This window comes from Colias croceus, chromosome 2 (assembly GCF_905220415.1).
Source record: "Colias croceus chromosome 2, ilColCroc2.1".
NCBI classification, from domain to species: domain Eukaryota; kingdom Metazoa; phylum Arthropoda; class Insecta; order Lepidoptera; family Pieridae; genus Colias; species Colias croceus.
This window is the reverse complement of record NC_059538.1, coordinates 11,652,946-11,676,106: the sequence shown is the minus strand read 5'-3', so window position 1 is coordinate 11,676,106 and position 23,161 is coordinate 11,652,946. Positions and strand designations below refer to the sequence as shown.

Here is a 23,161-nt window from a genome sequence, read left to right as displayed (position 1 = left end):
TGTTTAATCATAAATAAATAACACGTTTCTTTACACCATAACAATATGTTAGTACAAACATACCTTACCATTTTACATCTACACATGCTTCCAGTTCAAGAGCTCGATGCCAACTAAGTAACTTTAAGTGAAGTCCCATGTCCCTTGGGATAAAAGGCAGTTGCATTTCACACCTGTTAAAGATCGATTTTCGGAGTACGTGATCAAAGTAATGTTCTTCCGTGGTTCTTCCAAACCGAGATTTACTATAACTAAAATTCGAGTCTTGTATTTAACAAGTAGGTATGTGTATTTGTATGTGAGAAGACTATATCTATATAAATGAACTAGCTGAGTATCGCGGTTTCACTCGCCAACCTTCCTTTCACTTTCAACCTTCCTCGATGTATGGGCTATCTAACACCGAAAGAATTTTTCAAATCGGACCAGTAGTTCCTTAGATTAGCGCGTTCAAACAAACAAACAGACTCTTTAGCTTTATAACATTTTTTTTTTTTTTTTGAAAAACTTTTTATTATTCATTTCATACAATACAATATGGAGTAGTAGGGCCCTCCTAGTAAGTTTAATATAAAACCTGTGTCAGGAGGACCCGCTCTTCCTTAACTTAAAATAGGAATCTACATCAGAATAATAAACTGTTTAAATAACAAAATATTAATAGTTAAGTGTGGAGTGTATTCGTGTGTGTGTGTGTAATGTGATTGTGTATTGTGTGTGTGGGCGATGTGTGCGTGTGTGTGTGTGGGTGAATGTGTGCGTGTGTGGGTGTGTATGTGTGTGTGTTTAGATTTGTCAGTTTATGTATGAGCACGAGTTTGTGATTGAACGATTTTAATAGCAATTAATATATTTTAGTAGCTTATGATTATGATTAAATTTAAATAAATAATATAGAAACAATAATTACACAGTGCATGACGTAACAAGGAGTTTTTCTGTGTCATCATAATTTAGTGTTTTTAGCCAGTTCATTGTTTTGTTTTTTAAATCACTACAGGTTAATCTATTAATGTTTAATAATTTATTAAGATGATTATATATATAAACTGAGTTAGCTGAGTATTGGCGTCTGGCAAAAACAGTTTTGGTACAACGAGTTTTGATTACCTCCTTCCTTCTTCTTCCCTCGACTGTGGTATGAATGAAAGGTGTTTTTTTGTGTGTTTTTATTGTAATAAGTAAGATGTATAATTGTCTAACTGATAGTAAATCACATAGTTTATACAGATCTGTCGTTGGAAACCGGCGAGGTTTTTGATACATGACAACAATTATGATACATGATGATACATGACATAACATTAAGTATAGATTACTGAAATATATTTGCTTTGCTGTTGCAAAGAACATGTTAGTACATTTAGTTGCAACACAAAACCTCAACCCGTCTAATAAATTTTTCACATAATAAACAGGCTAATTACAACGGACAGACCGAGTAATTCATGCTAATCCCTATAGCTGTTTGTACCACCACAGTACGTACATTTTGTACCCAATACCACAGTACTGATCGGCTTACTTAAATGTAATTTGCTGTACCGGGCCTAGCATGAGCTCATGTACTCAGAAATGCACATTTATTGAACTAAATTCCGTTTGATGCTCATTAGTATTGAATACTCAACGCTCATCGCTTGTGTAATTCAATTATGTGATGCGCTTCCTTGTTGCGTTTTAAGCTGTTTGCGAATTTTGATATTTCAGGTTGACTAATATTTTGATAAGTGCATAGTATTTAATGAATCGTAACGAATTGATTATAATTTGTATCCACATTTCCTGAATTAGCATGTTGGTCTTTATAAACTGTCCATATAGATATACTTTTTTAAGTATCTAGAATATACTTTTACCTTTATAAGATACTAGCTATGCCCCGCGGTTTAACCCACAGTCCTCCGCTCCTGTTCTCTCAGCATGATGATATCTATTATCTATCCTTCATCTATATATGGGCTATATAACACCGAAATAATTTTTCAAATCGGACCAGTAGTGTCTGAGATAAGCGCGTTCAACAAACAAACTCTTCAGCTTTATAATATTAGTTTATATGGCATGGTCTCTTATAAAACTAGCACTATTACGCCTTAATAACTTCATACTATTTAAACCAAATGTATATTTGTGTGCATATTCACTACATACGTAAATCATTCTTTCAACTAAGAATGAAAGCGGACAAAGAATAAAAAAATAATAGACGCGCTGCGCTCAAAGAGTACTATTTAAACGTACTTTCATCGCATTGTTTAAAAAATAGGTTTCACAACACATTCCCGTTGGTTTCATTCAGTCTTATCTCGTATTTCGCGCTTTTCACTGCTATCTACTCAAAACAATTGTACCTACGCTTTGAAAAATGGCAGAAGTTCTTATCAACGTAATGTTTGTGGACATTATTTTGTTGTGCATTCAATTGTTGAATGGAGAATGTTTAGAAATTATGGAGTTATCATAAAAATATATATTTGTGCTCGATTACTATATTTATAATATAAAAATCTATATAGTAAAAATGAATCGCAAAATGTGTTAGTAAGCGCAAAACTAGGGAAAAGCTTAACCAATTTCGTTAATTCTTTTTTTTATAATATTCCTTGAAGTACAATTATGGTTCTTATGGATAGAAAACGTAAACATGTAGGTACGACGGGCGAAGCCGAGGCGGATTGCTATAGTCGAGCCAATTTAAATGGCAACATTTGACGTCTATCAATTTTATCTTCGAAGAGAGGTAACCTGCTTAAAAACATCGATTAAAGTTGTGATTAAAGTGTATTAATCGATACGGATTTGAAACATTTGTCAATCGAATTTATTAATTTATGATGATTTTTATTCACAAGTAATCAATGCATTCGATTCTAGATGTCAGATTTCGATTTTTAGAGTAACGTCTCTAGTATTTAAAAAGAAAAAAGGTTTATTGACACAAAATTGTAGCGACGTCAGTTCTTCAATTCAGAAATTGTATATTATATTTAGGATGGTTTATCAGTAAAATGAAATCTTAAAATAACTTGTATCGGTCATTATTATTATAAATATGTAATCGTAATTGAAAAAAGTTAAGCAAATGTGCAGTTCTAACAAAACGAAATATCATGTTATTCTATGTCGTCGTTACTAGGTTACGTTGTTGAATTTTGTTGAACTGTCAAATGTTGCCTATTAAAATGGCTCTACTATAGTTCAAGATACATTTATATTTTGATTAATTATTAAGTGACACTTCTTTGCGTCTCTTTGACAAAAAATATGGTATGAGCAAAACACTCAAGGAACTGATGTTAAATATTTTATAGGAATTTTGCAAAGGAAGATACTCTGCTGTATGAAATAGGTCATTTATGAAAGTAGTGCGTTGTAGTATTATATAATTTTTATCTTTATTTTTGAGTGAGTAATATTATAAATTGAGTTAGTAGTTTAATGTATTCAACGTACGATTTTTTGTCAAAGATTTAGTTTTTTGTCAAGAATTTGGAGAATTTTCAGAAAAAGATCGATTTAAAGATATCTTACCTTTTTTTCGTTTCATTTATGTATTATAACAATTTCAAAAAGAATTATATTAAATCAAAATACGATTTATTTTCAAAAATTTATAATTAGTATTTCTGATTTTTTACAATAAGAAGTCAAAGTTATTTTTAATAATTTCTAAACTAAATCTTCAACTAAATAAATTCAACCAACACTCATTAAGTAAAGGTATTCACCGGTATTTGCGAATGGTTTATTTCGGATACACTTTGACAAACGGCAGAGCGTCAGAACAATCGAGATAATGGCGCGGTTTGCTCTCAACCGGCACCAAATTAGCGCAATTTGTCCTACTTTCCTTTATACGATTACGCTTTGTTGTTCTATAGATGTATGCGGGTAATATATATGCAAATATGTATATTGCTACAAAGACGCATTAACTACTAGTGATAGTTTGTGAGTAGTAGAATATGAATCAAAAGTTGCTACAACTTTACAAATGTATGTAACATTTAGTATGTGTTGTATAGTAAAAAATGTAACAAGCATCATCAAATATACGATCATAAAATGTACTTACATTGATTATAGTAAAAAATAAAACAGAAAACAAATTACTTGAGACTCGCAACGTCAAAAAAAGTAAATAGGTAATGTGTCAAAAAAGGCAAGGCAAAGGTATTATGTGAAAATATTTTACCAATTAGGGCTGATTTTTCAATCGTTGGTTAAAACTTATTCATCGAATAACGTATAAAACTACCATATCAAAAATGGATCTAAGGACTTGGCAGCTTACAGGTGACATTTTAAAATGTTCGTGTAATACTTTATTGGACGGATAAATTTTAACCAAGCATTAAAAAATCAGCCTTTAGTAGATTATTATAAATGATTTGTTCTAGTATAATGTGCGAAAACGAACGTTATTTACTCTATTAACTAAACTAAACCAAAAAAATGTCTCTACTATATAAAAATCTCAATATCCAAAGGATAGCTGCACCTAATAATGCATAAGTAGCAATTCGCTAACGCAGAGCAAAGTTATGAAACTTTAGGATCGAGCCAGTCGTTTACAGAAGATTATCCCGAAACTCAGTTTAAGTCTAGATTAGCTCATTTAAATTTGAACGTATAATCTGTGGCCGTCTCAGCTAAGGCGTAAGACCTCGTTGTGAATCTCTTACTGTGTTATGAGGTTTTAGAATGGCGGGATTTAAGATTTTTCTTCTAAAGGCAATTGAAATTGTGCTTTTGTTCATAGTTTTTAGCGGTTGCTTGCTTAAAATATTATCATATGATACAAAAGAGTTTATGCTATTAAAATAAAACAGCATAATACATTTTTTTTTGTTTTGAAATTAGTAGTCTTTTAATCATAGTTTTTAATGTTTTATGCTGGTTTTAGTATTGGTTTATGTTATAAAAAAACATATTCTTAGTTAAATGCCTCAGTTGGCAAATTAAATAAAATATATTAAAATAAAACCACGTAAATAGGTAGTGCATGAAATTAAAAAATTACGTATTAAGAATTGTTTAAAAACTCGTTTTATTTGAAAAGTTAAATGGAACTACCTTAGAAGCTCAAATAAGTAAAAATCAAAATGTAACCCTATAAATATTTAGTACACATATTAAGTAACCCTATAAATAGTTGGTACAGAATTAAGTCGAATTGAGAACCTTTTTAGAATCGTTTAAAATGTTTTCAAAATACGTGAGTCCCTTTTTCTGAAAGTTTATCAAATATTTTAATTCTATACCAATTTCCTTAAAGGTTGAATTTTATATAATTTTGTGCCAATATTACAAGTCGTGATCAAAGAAAAAGGTACAAAAAGCTTTAACTACTGTAATTATAAATTGATTTAAACGAAAATCATTTCTACATTGAATGTAAAATATTGAAGGAAAAATCTTCAATAATGTTTAATAAAATTACTAGCTGACCTAGAAAGCGTCCATCTTTATCACTTACTACTATAAAATGTTCAGGACTTACCAAATATACATGAAATTAATAAAAATTGGTGAAGCCGTTTCGGAGATGTTTGGTTAGAGATACTTTGACACGAGTGTTTTATACCTAGTAACATTGTACTAACAAGGTACTTATATTTAAATAATACTAGCTTTCCGCCCGCGGCTTCGCCCGGTTTGTCTAAATTATAATAAATTATATACTAAAACCTTCTTCTTGAATCACTCTATCTATTAAAAAAACCGCATCAAAATCCATTGTGTAGTTTTAAAGATTTAAGCATACAAAGGGACATAGCAAGTGACTTTGTTTTATTCAATTTAGTAATTATATAAATACAGCAAACGTGTTATGAAAGTTAAAAAAAAAATATAATATTCAGAAATAGGTAGGTATTACAATTATTTCTCTAGTGCATTCATAAGTGGTGTTACCGTAGAGCGTCGTAGCATCGTAGCGTAGTAGCCTCGTAGCTTCGTAGGTCCGTAGCATTACGTAGTTGTGCTACGTTGCTACAAAATTCTATAGCACACATAGAAATCCTTGATGCTGTTGGCAAATTAAAATGACAGCAATAGTAATGCTCAAAGCTCTTTGTGGTATGTTGTGTTTATTTTGTTTAAATAAAGTTGCGATGTAGTTGCCTAGTTTGTGCTATTTTAAACGTTCTATACATTTCAACTGCACTTTTGCGTCATGATCATGTTTTATTATACAAATAAAATATTTTGCTAAAAGTATTTCACACAGGTTTTTCTTGCGAAATTGTTAATTATTTTAAGAATAATTATAAAATAGACTTTAAATATTCGCTAACAATTTAAAGCTCTATGTGAATTAAATTATGACAACTTTATAATACGTCAAGAATCAATACTAAGTATATAAAAACATAAATCCATATCATTTATTTGTTTGTTTGAACGCGGTAATCTCAGGAACTACTGATCCGATTTGAAAAGTTTTTTCAGTGTTAGATAACCCATTTATCGATAAACGATATATTATATCATCACGCTAACACTAACATGAGCGGAGCGATGCGGGTAAAACCGTGGGGCACAGCTAGTATACAAATATATGTATTAAATGGAAAAAATAATATTAGAAAGCGAATAAATATTTGTTTTTTTTTCAGGTTTAACCGTTTGAATGGATTTGTATGACATATTATCGTTTATAATCTAGATTGACACTTTGGAACGTTAGCAAAGCCAGGATATATAAATCATATTTTATTCGCCTTGTTTATTACCCATACATTTTTGCACTATTCACGTGTTAACACCTTCAAAATAAGGATAAAATAGGATCCAAGTATAGAATTATATTTTATGCCTGAAAAAATATCTCCCTTCTAAGGGTGACCTAAACAAGCAAGCCATATGTTTATAGAACGACTAAATTTCACAAATTCTTATATAGTATCTTATCATAATATAATCATAATGATTATGTTCATAAACAACTTATAAGATTTTAGGATATAGTTCTAAAATTTTAGTATTGGAAAATCTGTAGCTAAAACCGGTGACCAAGCAATATAATCCATACTTAATATTATAAATGCGAAAGTAACTCTGTCTGTCAGTCTGTTACTCAATCACGCCTAAACTACTGAACTAATTTTCTTGAAATTTGGTATGGAGATATTTTGATACCCGAGAAAGGACATAGGCTACTTTTTATCCGAGGAAAATGACACAATCCCGGAAATCCCACGGGAACGGGAACTATGCGGGTTTTTCTTTGACTGCGCGGGCGAAGCCGCGGGCGGAAACCTAGTCCAATATATGTTTGACAGAAAATAATTGTTAAAAACCAACTTTATCACATATCTACAACTCCTATATCTAAGGTAGCCTAAGTAAGAACTGGAAAATCTATGCCACAATACAGCTAGAAAGGAAAACCAATACATACGTTATTCAACCTCGTTTCCAACCACAAAATCTTCGACTATCGAGCACTATCCTACTCTGGATCTGGATAACACTGAAAAACCCTATTTATTTAACAAAGAGCTCTACAATTAGTGTAATGCTAACATTAGCCGGTTCTGCGACCTGCTCCAATTAATTCTGGCCACATTGCCTCCGTTATCTGTTGCGTGCTGTATTTTAGTGCCAATACTCAAAATTTCCGGTTAAATACGAAATTCTAGTTACAAAATGTTACAGTAATTTTAGATTATGGCAAACCTCTGTGGTGTTATATATTCGAATATATTTCGTTGATTATATGCATGCGTGTTAGTGGAAATTATAGGAGCATTTTGTGTATTTGATAGGATTTTTAGCGTGTGAAATGATGATGAATAATTTCATTATCACCATTTGATGGTAATTTTCATAAATGATAAATTATTGTACCTAATATTTTGTATATATAAACATTAGCCGATTTTAAAATATGTCGTATTTGATAATAATATAAGAGAAAATATAAAGTGAATGCTGTGAATTTTAAAAACAGTTTACCTATTTGCTGTAATAATGCACTTTATATGCCTTAAAAACTATTATAACAGCCACGAGATTTTTTAAATAAAAATTATTATTAAAAAATAAAAAAAAGTATTTATAAATTAAAGACTTTTTAACGGATTTTAAACGCGATTTAATCATTATATTATTTTCCCGACGTTTCGAACACTTTACAGCGAGCGTGGTCACGGGGAGACATGTAAAGTGTAGTGTGACCGGCTGTAAAGTGTTCGAAACGTCGGGAAAATAATATAATTATTAAATCGCGTTTAAAATCCGTTAAAAAGTCTTTAATTTCTAAATGTATAATACTCGCGTAAAATCAAACCCTAGAAAATAAAAGTATTTATGTAAAGTATTATAATATTATATTCTGTGGTACAGAGAAACAAAATATAGACTATAAACGGATCTACTAAACTGTGACCTAAAAGTAATAACGGCTATTGCTGGTAACCGCTAAAGCTTAACGACAATTTAACGGAAGTTCTTGCTCAACTATGTTAGTGCCATCTAGTTTAAGACAATAAATAAGATAGTCCTATATGACCTTAGTTCTTAAAGTTATTTTCATTTGATATTAAGTTTTATAGCATTCAAATGCTAAATAAATGTATTTTTTAAAGAATAGTAAATTGATATGAGTCGGGATTCGAACCTGCATAAAGACGCAGGTTCGAATCCCGACTCACGGCGAAAGCGCCATACCGGGGCGAGCTACAGCTATGTTCACTATATCAAAAAATAAATGGTGTTTTGTGTTAAATTATGACTCTATTATTTTTAATTCTTATTTAAAAATATAATTTCCTTGTTGTGTGTTCAAATCTATACTTATATTATAAAGCTGAAAAGTTTGTTTGTTTGAACGCGCTAATCTCGGGAACTACTGGTCCGATCTTAAAAATTCTTTCAGTGTTAGATAGCCCATTTATCGAGGAAGGTTAAAGGCTATATATCATCACGCTACGATCTACAGAAGTGGAGCCACGGGGGTGAAACCGCGGGGCACAGCTAGTATAATATATTTCCTTTCCTTCTTTCTATCGTCAATGTTAACTAAAACAGATTATTTTTCATTGTCTAACTTGTTTGGAAGAAATTACTTAGAATAATCAATAAAGTACAACTATAAACCGTAGATCAACTTACAATGTAAGTATAATTTGTTGTCACGTCCAAACCCCAGAGCAATTTACCCGACGAAAGGGAGAACGTACTTATACCATAAAATGTACCTTACCATAAACCTAATCCAGACATATTGATCGCGAGGCCTTCATATTAAACCTGTGTCGCGTGTGTTAGAGCCAAATGCGTGGTGTCGTAAACTGAACGCCTGATAGATTTTTTCCGTTATTGACGTGGATGTGTGTGTGTGACACGATTTTTTTAGTAGGCGCAAAAAATTATAAATTATTTCTCATATTTCGATATTTACCACCTCATTTATGTATTGATATTTTCAGAATACTCCTAACACGCCTATGAATATTTCGGTTAAGATTCTAGCCGATAGCTGACTTTTATATAGGTACCTATCAGAGGTAGAGGTGGCGCGAACACCCTGTGATGACGGGTGCCAATAAAAAAAAAACCTATCAGAGGTAGAGGTAGAGGTTAGAGGTTAGTGACCTATCAGAAGAATCTCTAAAAACTTTATACAACGGTATTTGTTTTTATCAACCCAGGAATTCTCAGTTCATGCATGATGCAATTTACACATGAAATAACCGAGCATCCAATGAAAATTGAGATTACATTTGAAAGTTGAATTTAAACGACTCAGCATAACGTTTAAAACAATTCCAACACTAAATATTTCCCTTTAAATATGCTCGACCGGTCCAATACCACACGTGTATCGAGCTGACTTCAAAACATGTAATACCCATTTGTCATTTTTAGCGATATTCCTGGATATTCCGAACAGATTTACTTGTCATGAAACTTCGCTTGGTACGAACTTTGAGCATATCTAATACTATTAAATGATAAATTTATTGTGTTTTTTCTATGTGTTTAACGCATATGAATATTACAAAGATGAAGAGTTTGTTTGTTTGCTTGAACACGCCAATATCAGGGGAACTGCGGTACAATTTGAAACATTATTTTACTGATAGATAGTATTTTTATCGAGAAAGGCTATTTGCTATAATATAATATCATCACGCAAAGACCAAGAGGAGCGGAGCAATGCGGGTAAACCGTGGGGCCTAATTGAGTTAGCTAGTTTAGAAAAATTACAGCAATTGAATAGTTTTTCTTCGCGTTTCGCGTGCAAATAGTAATTCTTTTTTCTGTTTCATTTTATGCAAATATTATAAATTTATAATCATGAATTATACGCAAGATCAGACTGTCCGAAAATACAGTGATAATAATAAATCACGAACGTTATTAATGCTAAAAGGAATATTAAGAAAGAAAGAAAATCCATTTATTTATAAAATAAATTTTATAATAATACTTATTCAGTATTGAAATTTTCGTTTGTGTCTGTCTTTGTAATTCACACGTATCTCAAAAACTACTGCACTTAATTAATTGCAGATTTGACAAATCAAAAGTGAACTCCCAAGTCCCAATTCCAATTTAGTGCCTCTTTCCCTTCTTTCAAACAATCCTAATTTAAATCTTTGTTACTTTCTTTGAATTTACCTACGTCATGTCCTAAACAAAGTCGCGGGTCACAGCTAGTTACAAACTTGTATAGCATAATATTAGCCGGGTTAGTTGGCAACAATTATCTGGATTAGTTCAAGTTTCGTCACTTGGAGTGTTGACGTAAGCGAATTCACACTAGCTCTCCTTTGGGACAGCTTTCTGTGTGTGGATTAATAGAAGATTGCCTGTATCAAAATAGCTAATCTGTACTTACTAGCTTCTTACTCCGGCTTTACTAACCACGATCAGTTGTCTTTTTGTAAGGTTAGTTACTCGGTTCAGCTCTGAGCAGTCGTGTTTTGAAGTGAAACTTCTTTAGGCGCGATGAGAGTAAAATTTCAAGGTCGCGTCATGGCAATACCCGCCATAGAATAAGGCGACGTTTGTGGTATATTTGAATCTTGCCAAAGAAGTTTCACTTCTGAGACGTGTGCTCGGCACAAATGCTCTTTTTTAGTTGAGATAAATAGTTGTAGAGTAGATCTACTGACTAACTAAAAAAAGAGCGTTGTGGTGTTACTAAAGACCAATTATTTACCTTTATACAGGGTGTCCCAGCCCCCAGGAAAGACTATCAAGTGGTAGCATAGAGGTAGAGCACCCCTTTGACATACACAGCAGCTGTGGCTTGTGTGGCTGCGCCTTTTTTGTTAGAGATGGTTTATCGAGATTGCACTATACGGAAAAAAAAGTAAAGTTAACATTTTCTAACTACAATCTTTTACGTTATGAAATGGTATACTATTTTTAATACATACCCAAAGAATCCACGAGCTTTGATATCATAAGAAATTTACTACAATCGAGTTCGCGTATATTATTAGCTTATATAATTTATATATAAATATAATTATATAATACCGCTGATGTTAGTGAACTTAGCAGATCATTTTTAGCAAAAATGTGAGTTCTTATCGCGTGCAGTTGAGTTCTACAGTTCCTGATACTTTTTAGAAATAGTTCTGGCGTTTTTACCTTAAAAAACGACATTTGAAAAAACAATCTGCCACCTTCCCGTAGTAGATAATTTTTACCGGATCAAGAAAAGGTGAGTTCTTATTGCATGCAGTTGAGTTCTACAGTTCCTGATACTACTACTTTTAGAAGTCCTGTAGAAGAAGTACTGTAAGAAGAAGATTGTCCCATACGAAAATAATTTGACAACCGGTTGATACATTTTTGATAGTGATTTATTCAATATTCTTATTCAAATACATAGGATACATAGATAACGTCCCAATGACTCCCAAGTAGCGAAAAGAATTAACTTGAATCAACAGAAAAATTCTTAGCCAAAAAAATAATTCAGAAGCGTTTCATTGTTTTGAATTAAGGCGAAAATTTTTTGATTTATATAAAATTTACTAAAACAAAATAAAATTTGTAAGTTTGATCATTTTTATACTCAATCAAGACAACTGAATTATTTTATCGACTCAGGTTAATTTTTTTTTCAATCATCTATATAAACGCAACAGTCACTGTGAAACAAAAAGTAGTTTTGCAAATTGCATATTTTATCAACGATACCTACCGAGATTTCAAATCAAACTCGTCACTAATTCATATATTTAAATCCACTAAATTTCTATAAACAAATCAAATGTAAGGTCTCATGTACATATTGTTGCATTGGTCCGAACGACTTGGTTTATTGAACTAAAGTGAAGCCTAAACTAAATGCTAACCCGTCCAAAAATGGATGATCACTAATGTGTGTGTGTGTGTGTGTGTGTGTGTGTGTAATAATCTTTTTATAACTTTTGAACGGCTTAACCCATTTCATCGCGGTTGGCACTATTTGAAAGGGCTTGACTAAACTTAGCTTTTGAATAGACTTTGGACCGATTCGGACCTGTAGATTTTGAAAAATCTCAAAAAACGATAAAAAATATTTTTTTCAAATGTGGTTTTTTTGGAATAACTTTTAAACGGCTTTCTCGATCGAATCCAAAAACTAATCAGCTCTTAACATTAAAAGACCACGTCGATTGCCGCATGTCCGGTCAAAATCGGTTGATTCGTTTGTGAATCACTCCGAAATTCTTAGTTCGATCAATTCATACTCAAAAATTCTTTATGAGGCTTCAAAAACTACGTTGAATGCTGCCAACCAAGTGAAAATAGGTTCATTCATTCCAACGATATTGTGGTTAAAAAATTCAAAAAATTGTGTTTTATTAGACTTCTGTCAGAGTTTTGAGCTCAAAATGACACAAAAATCATATTTTTGAGCTCTAAGAGCTCAAAAACGTAATGTGTAGTTTTGAGCGCTTAAGTACAAAATGAGCGGGAAATTGCAGGGATGGCTTTTAGGGTCAACCGTTATCCTAATTTTTTTGACGCAATGAAGCAAAATTTTCTACTGTGTCCACCCATGACAATTATAGAGGTTTTTGTGATGACAAACCGCGTTCAAATGTATACAATGTTTATATATATATATAATATACTTTCATAAGTCAGCTTTTGAATCATATGTATTTTCAGAATCAGTTTGATGAGTCAGGTCAAAAAATAGCAAACTTTTTCTAAAGTTCCATCGTGAGGATCAATATAAAAGTTAGATTCTCGATATAGTTCTGTGGTTAGATTTGTATAAAATCTACGAAAAATAAGCCCTTGGTCAAGGAGTACATAATATAGTTTTGTCACTACATATTTTAGAAAGTAATATTTTAAGTCTTGTATTGGTTCATACAAGAGACGGGCCTATGACAAAAATCGATGACAAGTGGAATGATCAGCGTCTCGGAATCGAACACGTGATCGATCAGTTTAAATTTTTTTTTGGCATTAGGTAAATATGCTAGGAACTACTATGAGCACTGACGAATCGTAAATAAAACCAAATTATTCAATTATTTTATTTTTTTATTTTCATACAATTCAGCTTGTGAACTCTTTTGTGTTACTATGAGTATGAATGACACTGTTGACATCTTGTAAATCCACTTAACATACACAATGAAAATTGCAACTATTAACGATCATACGTTAGTAAACTATATAATGCTATATCATTATTTTCTCTAATAAGTTTAACCCGTGATTCCGAATTCATATTATAACAATGTTATTAAATGCCATAATTACACTAATTTCTTAATTTTAGGCCTTTATAATATTTATAAAGCATTTGAATGCCATAAAAACCAAAAAAATATAAATGATTTAATAGATTTACTTACAAACGAACATTCATTCTTAAAATTCTTAAAAAGTCTTTGCTTTTATTTTTTTGACGAGGGTAAAAATTTTTTGAGACACCGAACGATGAAGTTCGGTAGTGTAGAATTTTCACTATCCAGAAACGCCCTTCCACATAGTGCAAGAAAGACTGGGTCTAAGCGGCGTCAGCATCACTTAATTCCAGTCTTTCTGAAATTGTTTTCATTGAAAAACGCCGCGCGTCAGCTGCGGTTTAAGTCCAGTGTTCTTCTCTTCGTATCATGTCGTTCACTAGACTTGCAGGGTTGAGAGTCTTGCTTGAAGTTGCCTGATCCAGCGTTCGCACTCGGAAAACGTGTGCTTGACGTCGTCGGTTTTGTCCGGGCAGTACTTGCACATTAAACTGTCGTAGGCCCAGTTTGTGTCATCAACATTCAACTATTTTACCATATTTGAAGCGAATCTCTTGCATCTTACTGTGTATCATATCGAGGATAGGTTTAAGATCAGTATTCCAATCACGTTGGAGTCCATGCTCTATAACAAAATTCAACAGTACCGAACACGCATGGTCATCTAAATCTGGCCTTATATTAGAACCGACACTATTAGAAGCCTTCGCTGTCTCACTCAATGATGAACAAACACTCAGTGCATTTCTGTTGAAGACTTCTGTTAATAATCGTCGAGCTAATGATGGGCAATCTTTCGACACTAGCTGACAATATTTGAGGTGTCCGTAGCTGACGTAAATTTGACTTTCAGGTACAAGTTCTACGAGCCCTGGCAGATATTCTGGATAGTTCAATGTCCATCTTGAATCATGAGCGTTATATTCCGGTGGTAGAACGAATCGGAACAACTTCCTGGGTTTCTTTTTCGGCGTTTTGTTAGCAACATCATTACTATGTTGATTTTGATTACTAGTACTGGCACTCGCTGTTATTGTAGTGTGTCTTTCTTCAGAAGGCTGTGGAACATCTGGTACTGGGTTGCTCGAAAGAGATGCATTGTTAGCTGTGATTCTCGCTGTGTTAAATTGTTCGACAGCACCCAATAACTTTTTGAATGTCATGGCAGTATCGAGGATGGAACTTCGTAAGGTGTTGTACATATCAGTCGTATGACGCAAAGTAGATCCCATTTGAGTAAAGAGGGTAGAAAAGTTGTCCAACATTTGCTGCTCTAAAATAATTCTGGGATTCATCTGGCAGCTCCTTACCGTAGAGTTTTGGGCAGCTGTCGGTCTATCTGCAGAACTACGCCTAGGATCATTTGCAGTTCCGTAAGCATTGTTAGTTGTTTCAGCAGGTGCTTCGTCTGATGACATCTCATGATCTGAGATTACTTCCTGATTCGTAACAGCATCATAATCTGAAGTTACTGCATGGTATGGTGACAGATTTTCATCTACCGTGCACTCGTTTATTTGACACGCGTTGTCCATGTCGTTTAGATGAATTCCGTTCACAGGTAACCTAGTAGCGTCATCAATGAAGTGAACTCGCTTTCTCTTTGAATTCGTTTGAGTAGAATGGTGAACCAACTGTTGCTGCTTGCATAGGTTTTGATATCTGTTTTCATGGGGTGCTGTATGTTGTATTCTGGATGGTTGGTACATAGAGCAACTAGGCATTTCTGTGTTTTGTCTGTGCCTTGTTTCTGATGCTATGACATTCTGCGGGCTGGTTGTTAAGTCTTCATTGTTATCTCCAGTAGATCGTTGACTTATTCTTGCTTGAAGTTGTGGATTATTCGAAAGGAAGTTATTATAACTAGTTGTTGCTAACGCTTGCTGTAATGAATTCCGAAAATTTGTCGTTGTTGAATTTTGTCTGATTAATGGAATCCTCATATTGATAGTTTGAGATGTAGGTCGATGATCGTAAGTGTTTCTCTCTGTAGAACCCCGAAGTAGTTCTTGTTGAAAGTTATCTTGGTTGGTCGGTAGATATTGATTTTGATAAGAGTTCGTATAATATTGTTCATGCGCTACTGAATTTTGATGTCCATCTGATCGTTGGATATAGCTAGGAGGCTTATGAGATAAGCTTGAAGGCTGTTGTGAAGTAGCTGCAGCATTATTGACACTCTGAAAAACATTCCTTGGATCGAAATTGATTCTAGGTCCATGAATTTCTTGAGAGATCATTCCAATGCTCCTGAGCGGAACTGTTTGGTCTCTGGAACTATTTCCAGTGTGCGTTCTTGAAACTTGTGGATCATTTTGAGATTGATTCTGAATAACCACTGGTAGTTGTTCTACTGAGCTCGTCGACAAAGGTCTGGTTTGGGCGATTGAATTCCGGTCCGGTCTTTGAATTGGTACTAAACGTCGACCCGCATTCATGTGACTGTATGCAATAATTTTGGGTGAGCATAATTCCTCATAATCGGAAGACACTTTCTGACTTGAAACTTCATTAACAGGTAGTTTGTGATCGTCAACATTTGCAAGTGATCGAACATTCTCAATCTGTGGTAGAAAGTTTGATAGTGAACTTCTGTCTGGAATACATTCTTGATGATTATACTGATTCGGCTGAGTGCTCTGTTTATCTGCAGTAGAAGGTTGCGTTGCTGCCATTGACACATCCGCTACGTTGCTAGAAGAGTTAGCTTGGCTCATGTTATTATTATGTTCGGGCTTCTTAACACGTTGAGAGTGATCTTTGTCATCGACATTGGTAACTTCAATACGTTTATCAACGTCTTTTACGGGTGAGCTTAAAGCTTGTTCGGTTTTATCAGTACACGGAGTTTTAGACCTTGGTTCAGTATTTTCTTCAGCATGAGAAACGACAGATTTTTCTGCGTGAGAATTTTCCATTGATTGGATATCCTGAATGATAACCGACTGTTTTCTTTTTGGAGATCGAGGCTCTACTTTGGCGTCATTAACAACCACACTGGATGACTGAGCAGATTCATCTAGTTTCAACCGTTGTTCATTAATTTCTTTCCTCGATTTTGACTTTGATGGTCGCTTGATTGATGTTCTGGGCAGTGGTTTCCGAAAATTATCATTGGATTCTGACGAATGGTTTTTATTGACGCTGCGCAATTTCTTGTTTATCGAAAGCTCTGGTTGTATATCTGAAATTAAAAAATTCTTATTATTATTTGAAAATATATCAGGAATGTGGACTAAATAGGATCATAATAAAAAATTACATTATAACATCTGCGACGTTGCGGTCATTTATTAGACAGAAATTTATTTTTTACGAATAATAAAAAAATTGTTTGTCAAAAAATCTCAAAATCTATTTCAACGCCATCTAGCATGCGAGCGAAGCCGCGGGTAAGAGCTAGTTTAAAATAAGTAGTATTCAAAAATGTATTTACAATGAAAATTCAATTGTGAACACCGATAAAATAATTTGATTTTCACCTGTTACTTTTGATTTTTCTTCAACCACAGGTCCATAATTATTTCTCGTAGCGATCCAAAGTTCTGCATCATCGTAAGAATCTGAAAAAAATATCCTTTTAATTTATGAGATGTTCTGAATCTGAATATACTTCAATAATATAACGCACGATCTATTAACCAATACATTTAATTAAACTCACTTGACTCATATTTGATAGAGGCCATATAAAATTTCCACTCATCATTGATTCGCTCTTTTCTCTTCAAGCGATTTCTCGTATCAAAAGGATCTTCGTTTTCAGGATAAGCAACAACAGACTTGCCATTCGTCCCTTTGAGTACTACTACCCAAGCGCGCGGCACGCATACATAATCATCAATTCCTTCAAAAGGCAGTTCATCATCTATGAATTGAACAACATAGAATGCTGACTCATTATCACTTTCACTTGTCATCTGAAATAATCAAAAACACTTCCGTAAATTTCAAGTAATTTAATATTGTGAAAACAACATTAATCTCGACTGATCACCAATCTACAACCTTTAAAATAAAATAGTGGATTTCACTATGATAATTATTAGTTTTAAACTTTTAACCTAAAAATGAAGATAAGATGAGTTAGGTACACCGAAATTATAATTGCCAATTTAAAAAATCCTATTTCAAGCTGTCAGATTTTTTTTTCGAATTCATTAATTATTGGCCTTGAAATGCCATTAAAATTAGGTGATTATCAAATTGATTCTTACCTTCTATTCCAGCTATGGATCTCTTGTAACAACCAAAACGTCATGTCATCGCAACTAACGCGTTGTAGCGATAGCGGAGCGATTGTCTAAACTGTGTGCCCGTCCGCGTCGCTGTCATGAATTCTATTAATACAACTGGTTGAAAAACATTAGATATTGCATCAGCTCGTCAATGGTAGGCAGTTGGATTCAGTTCGTAAACAGTATTAAGCTCAGTAGGGATAAAAATAAAGTAGTTATAGTACGTGTTGACAACTATGATACTGTTTCGATTTGATTATTTGCTTAGATCTTCCCAGAATTTAATGATATGCTAGCAGCTAGAATAATTGAATCAAGTAATTATTATAAGGTTTATAATAATTATAGCACAGAGTGATTAAATGTATAAATGAGTACTGAGTTGGTTTGCTGATAACATATCAGGAAACAAATTAATATGAGCATAGCAGTCGCTAATAATAATTATGATAACTTTATCACTGTATGACTATAACTTGTTTATGAACTGGTACCGGAAAGTGCCTCAAATTCCTTGACCGCTTTTTAGGGATAATGGATGAAGAAACGATAAATAAATATTCTTTTTACACTGTGATGAATTATATAGGAATAAAGTTATAATGGACTGGGATGGGTGAAGAAAAGGAAACGGGCCTTCTCCTAAATACATATTCTTGGCATTAAACTATCATGTTTAGACTGTTTTTTTTTTAATTAAGTTAAGAACTTTGTCAAATATAAATAAGTACAACAAGGTAGGTATAGTTATTATATTATTGATATTAAATTAAAATATCTTTCATGAAATAAACAGTTAAAATATACCGTTGCGTTAACAAATCGAGATTAATAATATAATATAATCGCGTTTCGCTTGTAACATAAACAGCTTTTATAGTGATTTGTAGGGCGAGATGCTTCGTGATAGTCCAATACATTCTTCATGTTAATTATTTAAACTAATTACAGATGAGTACACATCCATATTTTATTTGATCGCATCTTTTTTAGTATCGGGATTATTTTCACTGTTTTAATTGCTATGTTTGAATTTATTATGGAAATATAATATAATATAGGTACCTACTAATATTATAATGAGGTGGTGTTTGTGAATCTGTGACGTTATAAACTTTCTACTGAACTGATTTTAAAAACCTATAATTATCACTAGAAACTAGTAAGCCAATTTATTTATCTGTAAAGTGTATAGGTTATTAACTACATCTGTATGTTTTTGTATACGACTCCTTTAGACTCGATTTGACCAACTTCAAATGGACAGATTTCATTCAAACTTTATACACTCATCATGGATCGGTGACAACACAATAATAAAAATAAAAACCCTGTAGTTTTTTTTTGTAAACAATAATTTATTATTTTCTTTTTTGTTATTAAAATAGTTTTTAACCCACGTTATTTAGAGTGGAACCGGGACGAGCGGCTAGTAGTTAGAGGTATGAGGTTGGAACATAGTATGAAGTATTTGTCTTTAAACTATTGTTATATGAATTTATAGTAGTTTCACGATCGAAGTTTATATTGCTGTAAGTTTTGAATGTCAATAAAACATCGAATCACTTCTTGTGGTTTTGTAATCTTTGCTGAAATTATGTTATGTTTTAGTAGTACATATTATATTGATTGTGTGCTATATATATAGTGTCATCTTGCAGACATTCTAGATCATTAAGATATATTTTCTACTTATTAGTAAAAAAGAATACCCTTTTTAGTATCAGCTATCTGACCATCACAACCTGTCAAGCAATTTTGAAGGTCAGCTGAAAAAACCGATGTGATTTTTTTTACGATTCTCTAGGTAGGTATACAAATTCATTGCTCATTTAAGGTTGTTATTCTCAAAATAAAAAATACATTTCTTTTATTTATTTTTATACGAATCTTACTCTTCCAGGGTAAATACGGTAACACCCATATCACATCTTCGTGTTAGGCTGATCAATCAAGTCCACGTCATATGTTACCAATTATACTTGAGGTTTCACTTCGAAACAACTTTATGAATTTCTTCACGAATTTCGTGTGTTTTATGTGCTGAATTTAAATTGAGTTTTGATTTCGTATGTTTTACAATCCTTCCTTTTATATCCTACATATATATAACATACACCGTTGGAAATAAATATTTTTCTCTGTATTTTGATGATTCAAAAGCGCTTCTAAACGAAGACTAGTTGAATAAATAAATGATTCACACATAAAATGTAACTTTCATCTTATTTTCGGTACAAATATATGAACGGAACGTTACATTTATATACGATAGGGAAAGCACATGGAAAGCACTATACAATCGCAGACAGATACTTTCAAGATATTTTATAATAACTAGGTATACCGCGCATTTTCAGTCGACGAACCCGTGAAAAAAACCTAGTATTTCCATAGTTCATGTGTAATTACATAAGCTACAACACTGCCAAGAGTTATCAAAATCAGTTAAGTGGTTTTTCCGTTAAAGAGTAAAAAACATACATTCATCCTTCCATCCTCACAAATATCCGCATTTATAATAGTATAATATACATAAGTAACATTGTAATTATAATTTAGTATCTAAATCTAAATCTTATGAATTGTTTTAGGATAAGGAATATACAATTATTACAAAACACGCGTGTCATTGAAATTCGAATGCTACCAGAAAATCAAATAGATAACCTCACCAGTTGGCTTTGATTAAATTTCGTATATGTATATCAAATGTGATATCAAACTGTCTCTATCAATCGGAAACGCGTCAAATGTCAAGTGGCAATTACCCTCCAGTAGAAATTGTATACAGGGTGTCCCAAAAAGTAGTGATGAAAGGAAGCTGGGAGGTAGAGTACCTAGAGGCCTATCCGAATCACCCCCATGTATGTTATGCGATTTTTAAGTTTAGTCAAGTTTAGTCTAATCTAAGTTTAGTCAAGCCTTTCAAATAGTACCAACCGCGATGAAATCGGTTAAGCCGTTCAAAAGTTATAAAAAGATTACACACACACACACAGATTAGTGATCATCCATTTTTGGACGGGTTAGCATTTAGCTTAGGCTTCACTTTAGTTCAATAAACCAAGTCGTTCGGACCAATGCAACAATATGTACATGAGACCTTACATTTGATTTGTTTATAGAAATTTAGTGGATTTAAATTTATGAATTAGTGACGAGTTTGATTTGGAAATCTCGGTAGGTATCGTTGATAAAATATGCAATTTGCAAAACTACTTTTTGTTTCACAGTGACCCTGTTGCGATTATATAGATGATTGAAAAAAAAATTGTCCTGAGTCGATAAAATAATTCAGTTGTCTTGATTGAGTATAAAAATGATCAAACTTACAAATTTTATTTTGTTTAAGTAAATTTTATATAAATCAAAAATTGTTTGTCTTAATTCAAAACAATGAAACGCTTCTGAATTATTTTTTTGGCTAAGAATTTTTCTGTTCATTCAAGTTAATTATTTTCGCTACTTGGGAGTCATAGGGACATTCTCTATATATCCTATGTATTTGAATAAGAATATTTAATAAATCACTATCAAAAATGTATCAACAGGTTGTCAAATTATTTGCGTATGGGACAATCTTCTTCTTACAGTACTTCTTCTACAGGACTTCTTAAAGTATCAGGAACTGTAGAACTCAACTGCATGCGATAAGAACTCACATTTTTTTTGATCTGCTAAAAATGATCTGCTACGGGAAGTTGGCAGATCATTTTTTCAAATGTCGTTTTTTAAGGTAAAAACGCCAGAACTATTTCTAAAAAGTATCAGGAACTGTAGAACTCAACTGCACGCGATAAGAACTCACATTATTTTTTTGATCTGCTAAAAATGATCTGCTAAGTTCACTAACATATACCGCTGTTTGTTTGTTTAGTTTATTCGCAATGTTTGATAAATTATAACATAGCCGGATGGTTGAGTAACTCAAATAGACTAACTATTTGGTACAGTTTCTGTATGAAATGTATTTATTTGCAACTTACGACTCTGTATATTAATGTTGTTAGAGGGAATGTTTGGTAATTAAAAATTAATGTTACGTTATAAATAGTACTGTGTTATTCTATATCAAACTCAAACTCAAACATTTATTTATTCAATTAGACTTTTAGAAGCACTTTCGTCATTACATATTTTTAACAATTAGCACCGATCCGGAAAGCAGTATCTATGGAGAAGAACCGAAAAGAAACTCCATAGTTGCTCTTTTAAAATCATGTCAATATTACAATTTAATTTTACATAATGTGTAACTAATATCTAACTACATAATATGCCAAAGAACTATCTGTGAAAAGTTTGGAAAACATTCAATTGATATTGACATAATGACTTCCTGTAATTTTGTGGTAATGTCATGAATTTAAAGAAAAGGATGGTTCGACATAAAAATAAAATACTTAAACAAATAATATTTTTGTTGACATACGTACCTAGCTAGGTTTATACTATTGTTTCAAATAGTCCTGATGGTTCCATCGAGATAATATTAATAGGTACGTATGGAGGAGACACCACGAACAAAATCTGTGCGCCATTTTTTTGCTCTAAGTTTTAAAAATTATTATCTAGTTATGTACTTACCGATTTTGACCGCCTCCTTGGTACAGTGGTTGACGCGTGAGCGTAGAACCGAGGGGTCCTGGGTTCGATTCCCGGTGGAGACGAAGAAAAAAAAAATGTCTCGGTCTGGTAGGACACAGAAGGCTGATCACCTACTTGTCTCTAAAGAAAATCGATCAGGAAACAGATGTATGCATAATGCATCTGCCCCTTACCCCACTACGGGGACGCGGGACTTCACTTTACTTCACTTATGTACTTACCGATGAAAGTTATTCCCCTGCACTTTTCCGTATTATTTGTGCAATATCATAACACACACGAAGGCATATTTGATGCGTTTCACTTTAAAACAAATAAAAAATGAGCGCGCAGTTAAGCCATATGGCTTATGGTGAGCGGAACATAAGTGATGTAGGTGTCGTCGGTGTCGTCTCCATATGTATATCTCAATGGATGGTTCTAAATATTTCGAACTATTACGCAAAGTATCATAATGTGTTAACTGAAATATTAAATTTACGCATAGAACGTAGCATAAAGCATTTCTACGAATAGTCATGATAGTTCTAGATTTTTCCATCTATTTCATATGTAAATACGTTACTAAAAATACTCCCAATAACAAAA

General features: G+C 32.8%; 1 protein-coding gene across 1 annotated transcript; it reads right to left on the bottom strand.

Moving 5' to 3' along the window:
- Nucleotides 1–13,494: 13,494 nt before the first annotated feature.
- Nucleotides 13,495–18,055, bottom strand: LOC123704582. Its single transcript, XM_045652967.1, has 4 exons — nt 17,942–18,055; nt 17,389–17,644; nt 17,207–17,287; nt 13,495–16,908 (listed from the first exon to the last, which is right to left on the bottom strand). The coding sequence occupies exons 2-4, from the start codon at nt 17,642–17,644 to the stop codon at nt 14,240–14,242; spliced, it is 3,006 nt and encodes a 1,001-aa protein (XP_045508923.1). The 5' UTR covers nt 17,942–18,055; the 3' UTR covers nt 13,495–14,239.
- Between the last annotated feature and the right edge of the window lie 5,106 nt (nt 18,056–23,161).

Excerpts from the sequence above, each read along its gene's own strand:
- LOC123704582 (XM_045652967.1), bottom strand. The coding sequence starts at position 17,644 with ATGACAAGTGAAAGTGATAATGAGTCAGCATTCTATGTTGTTCAATTC. Across the intron at positions 17,288-17,388 it reads CTCTATCAAATATGAGTCAA|ATTCTTACGATGATGCAGAA; the intron begins GTGAGTTTAATT and ends TATTTTTTTCAG. Across the intron at positions 16,909-17,206 it reads AGAAAAATCAAAAGTAACAG|ATATACAACCAGAGCTTTCG; the intron begins GTGAAAATCAAA and ends TTTTAATTTCAG.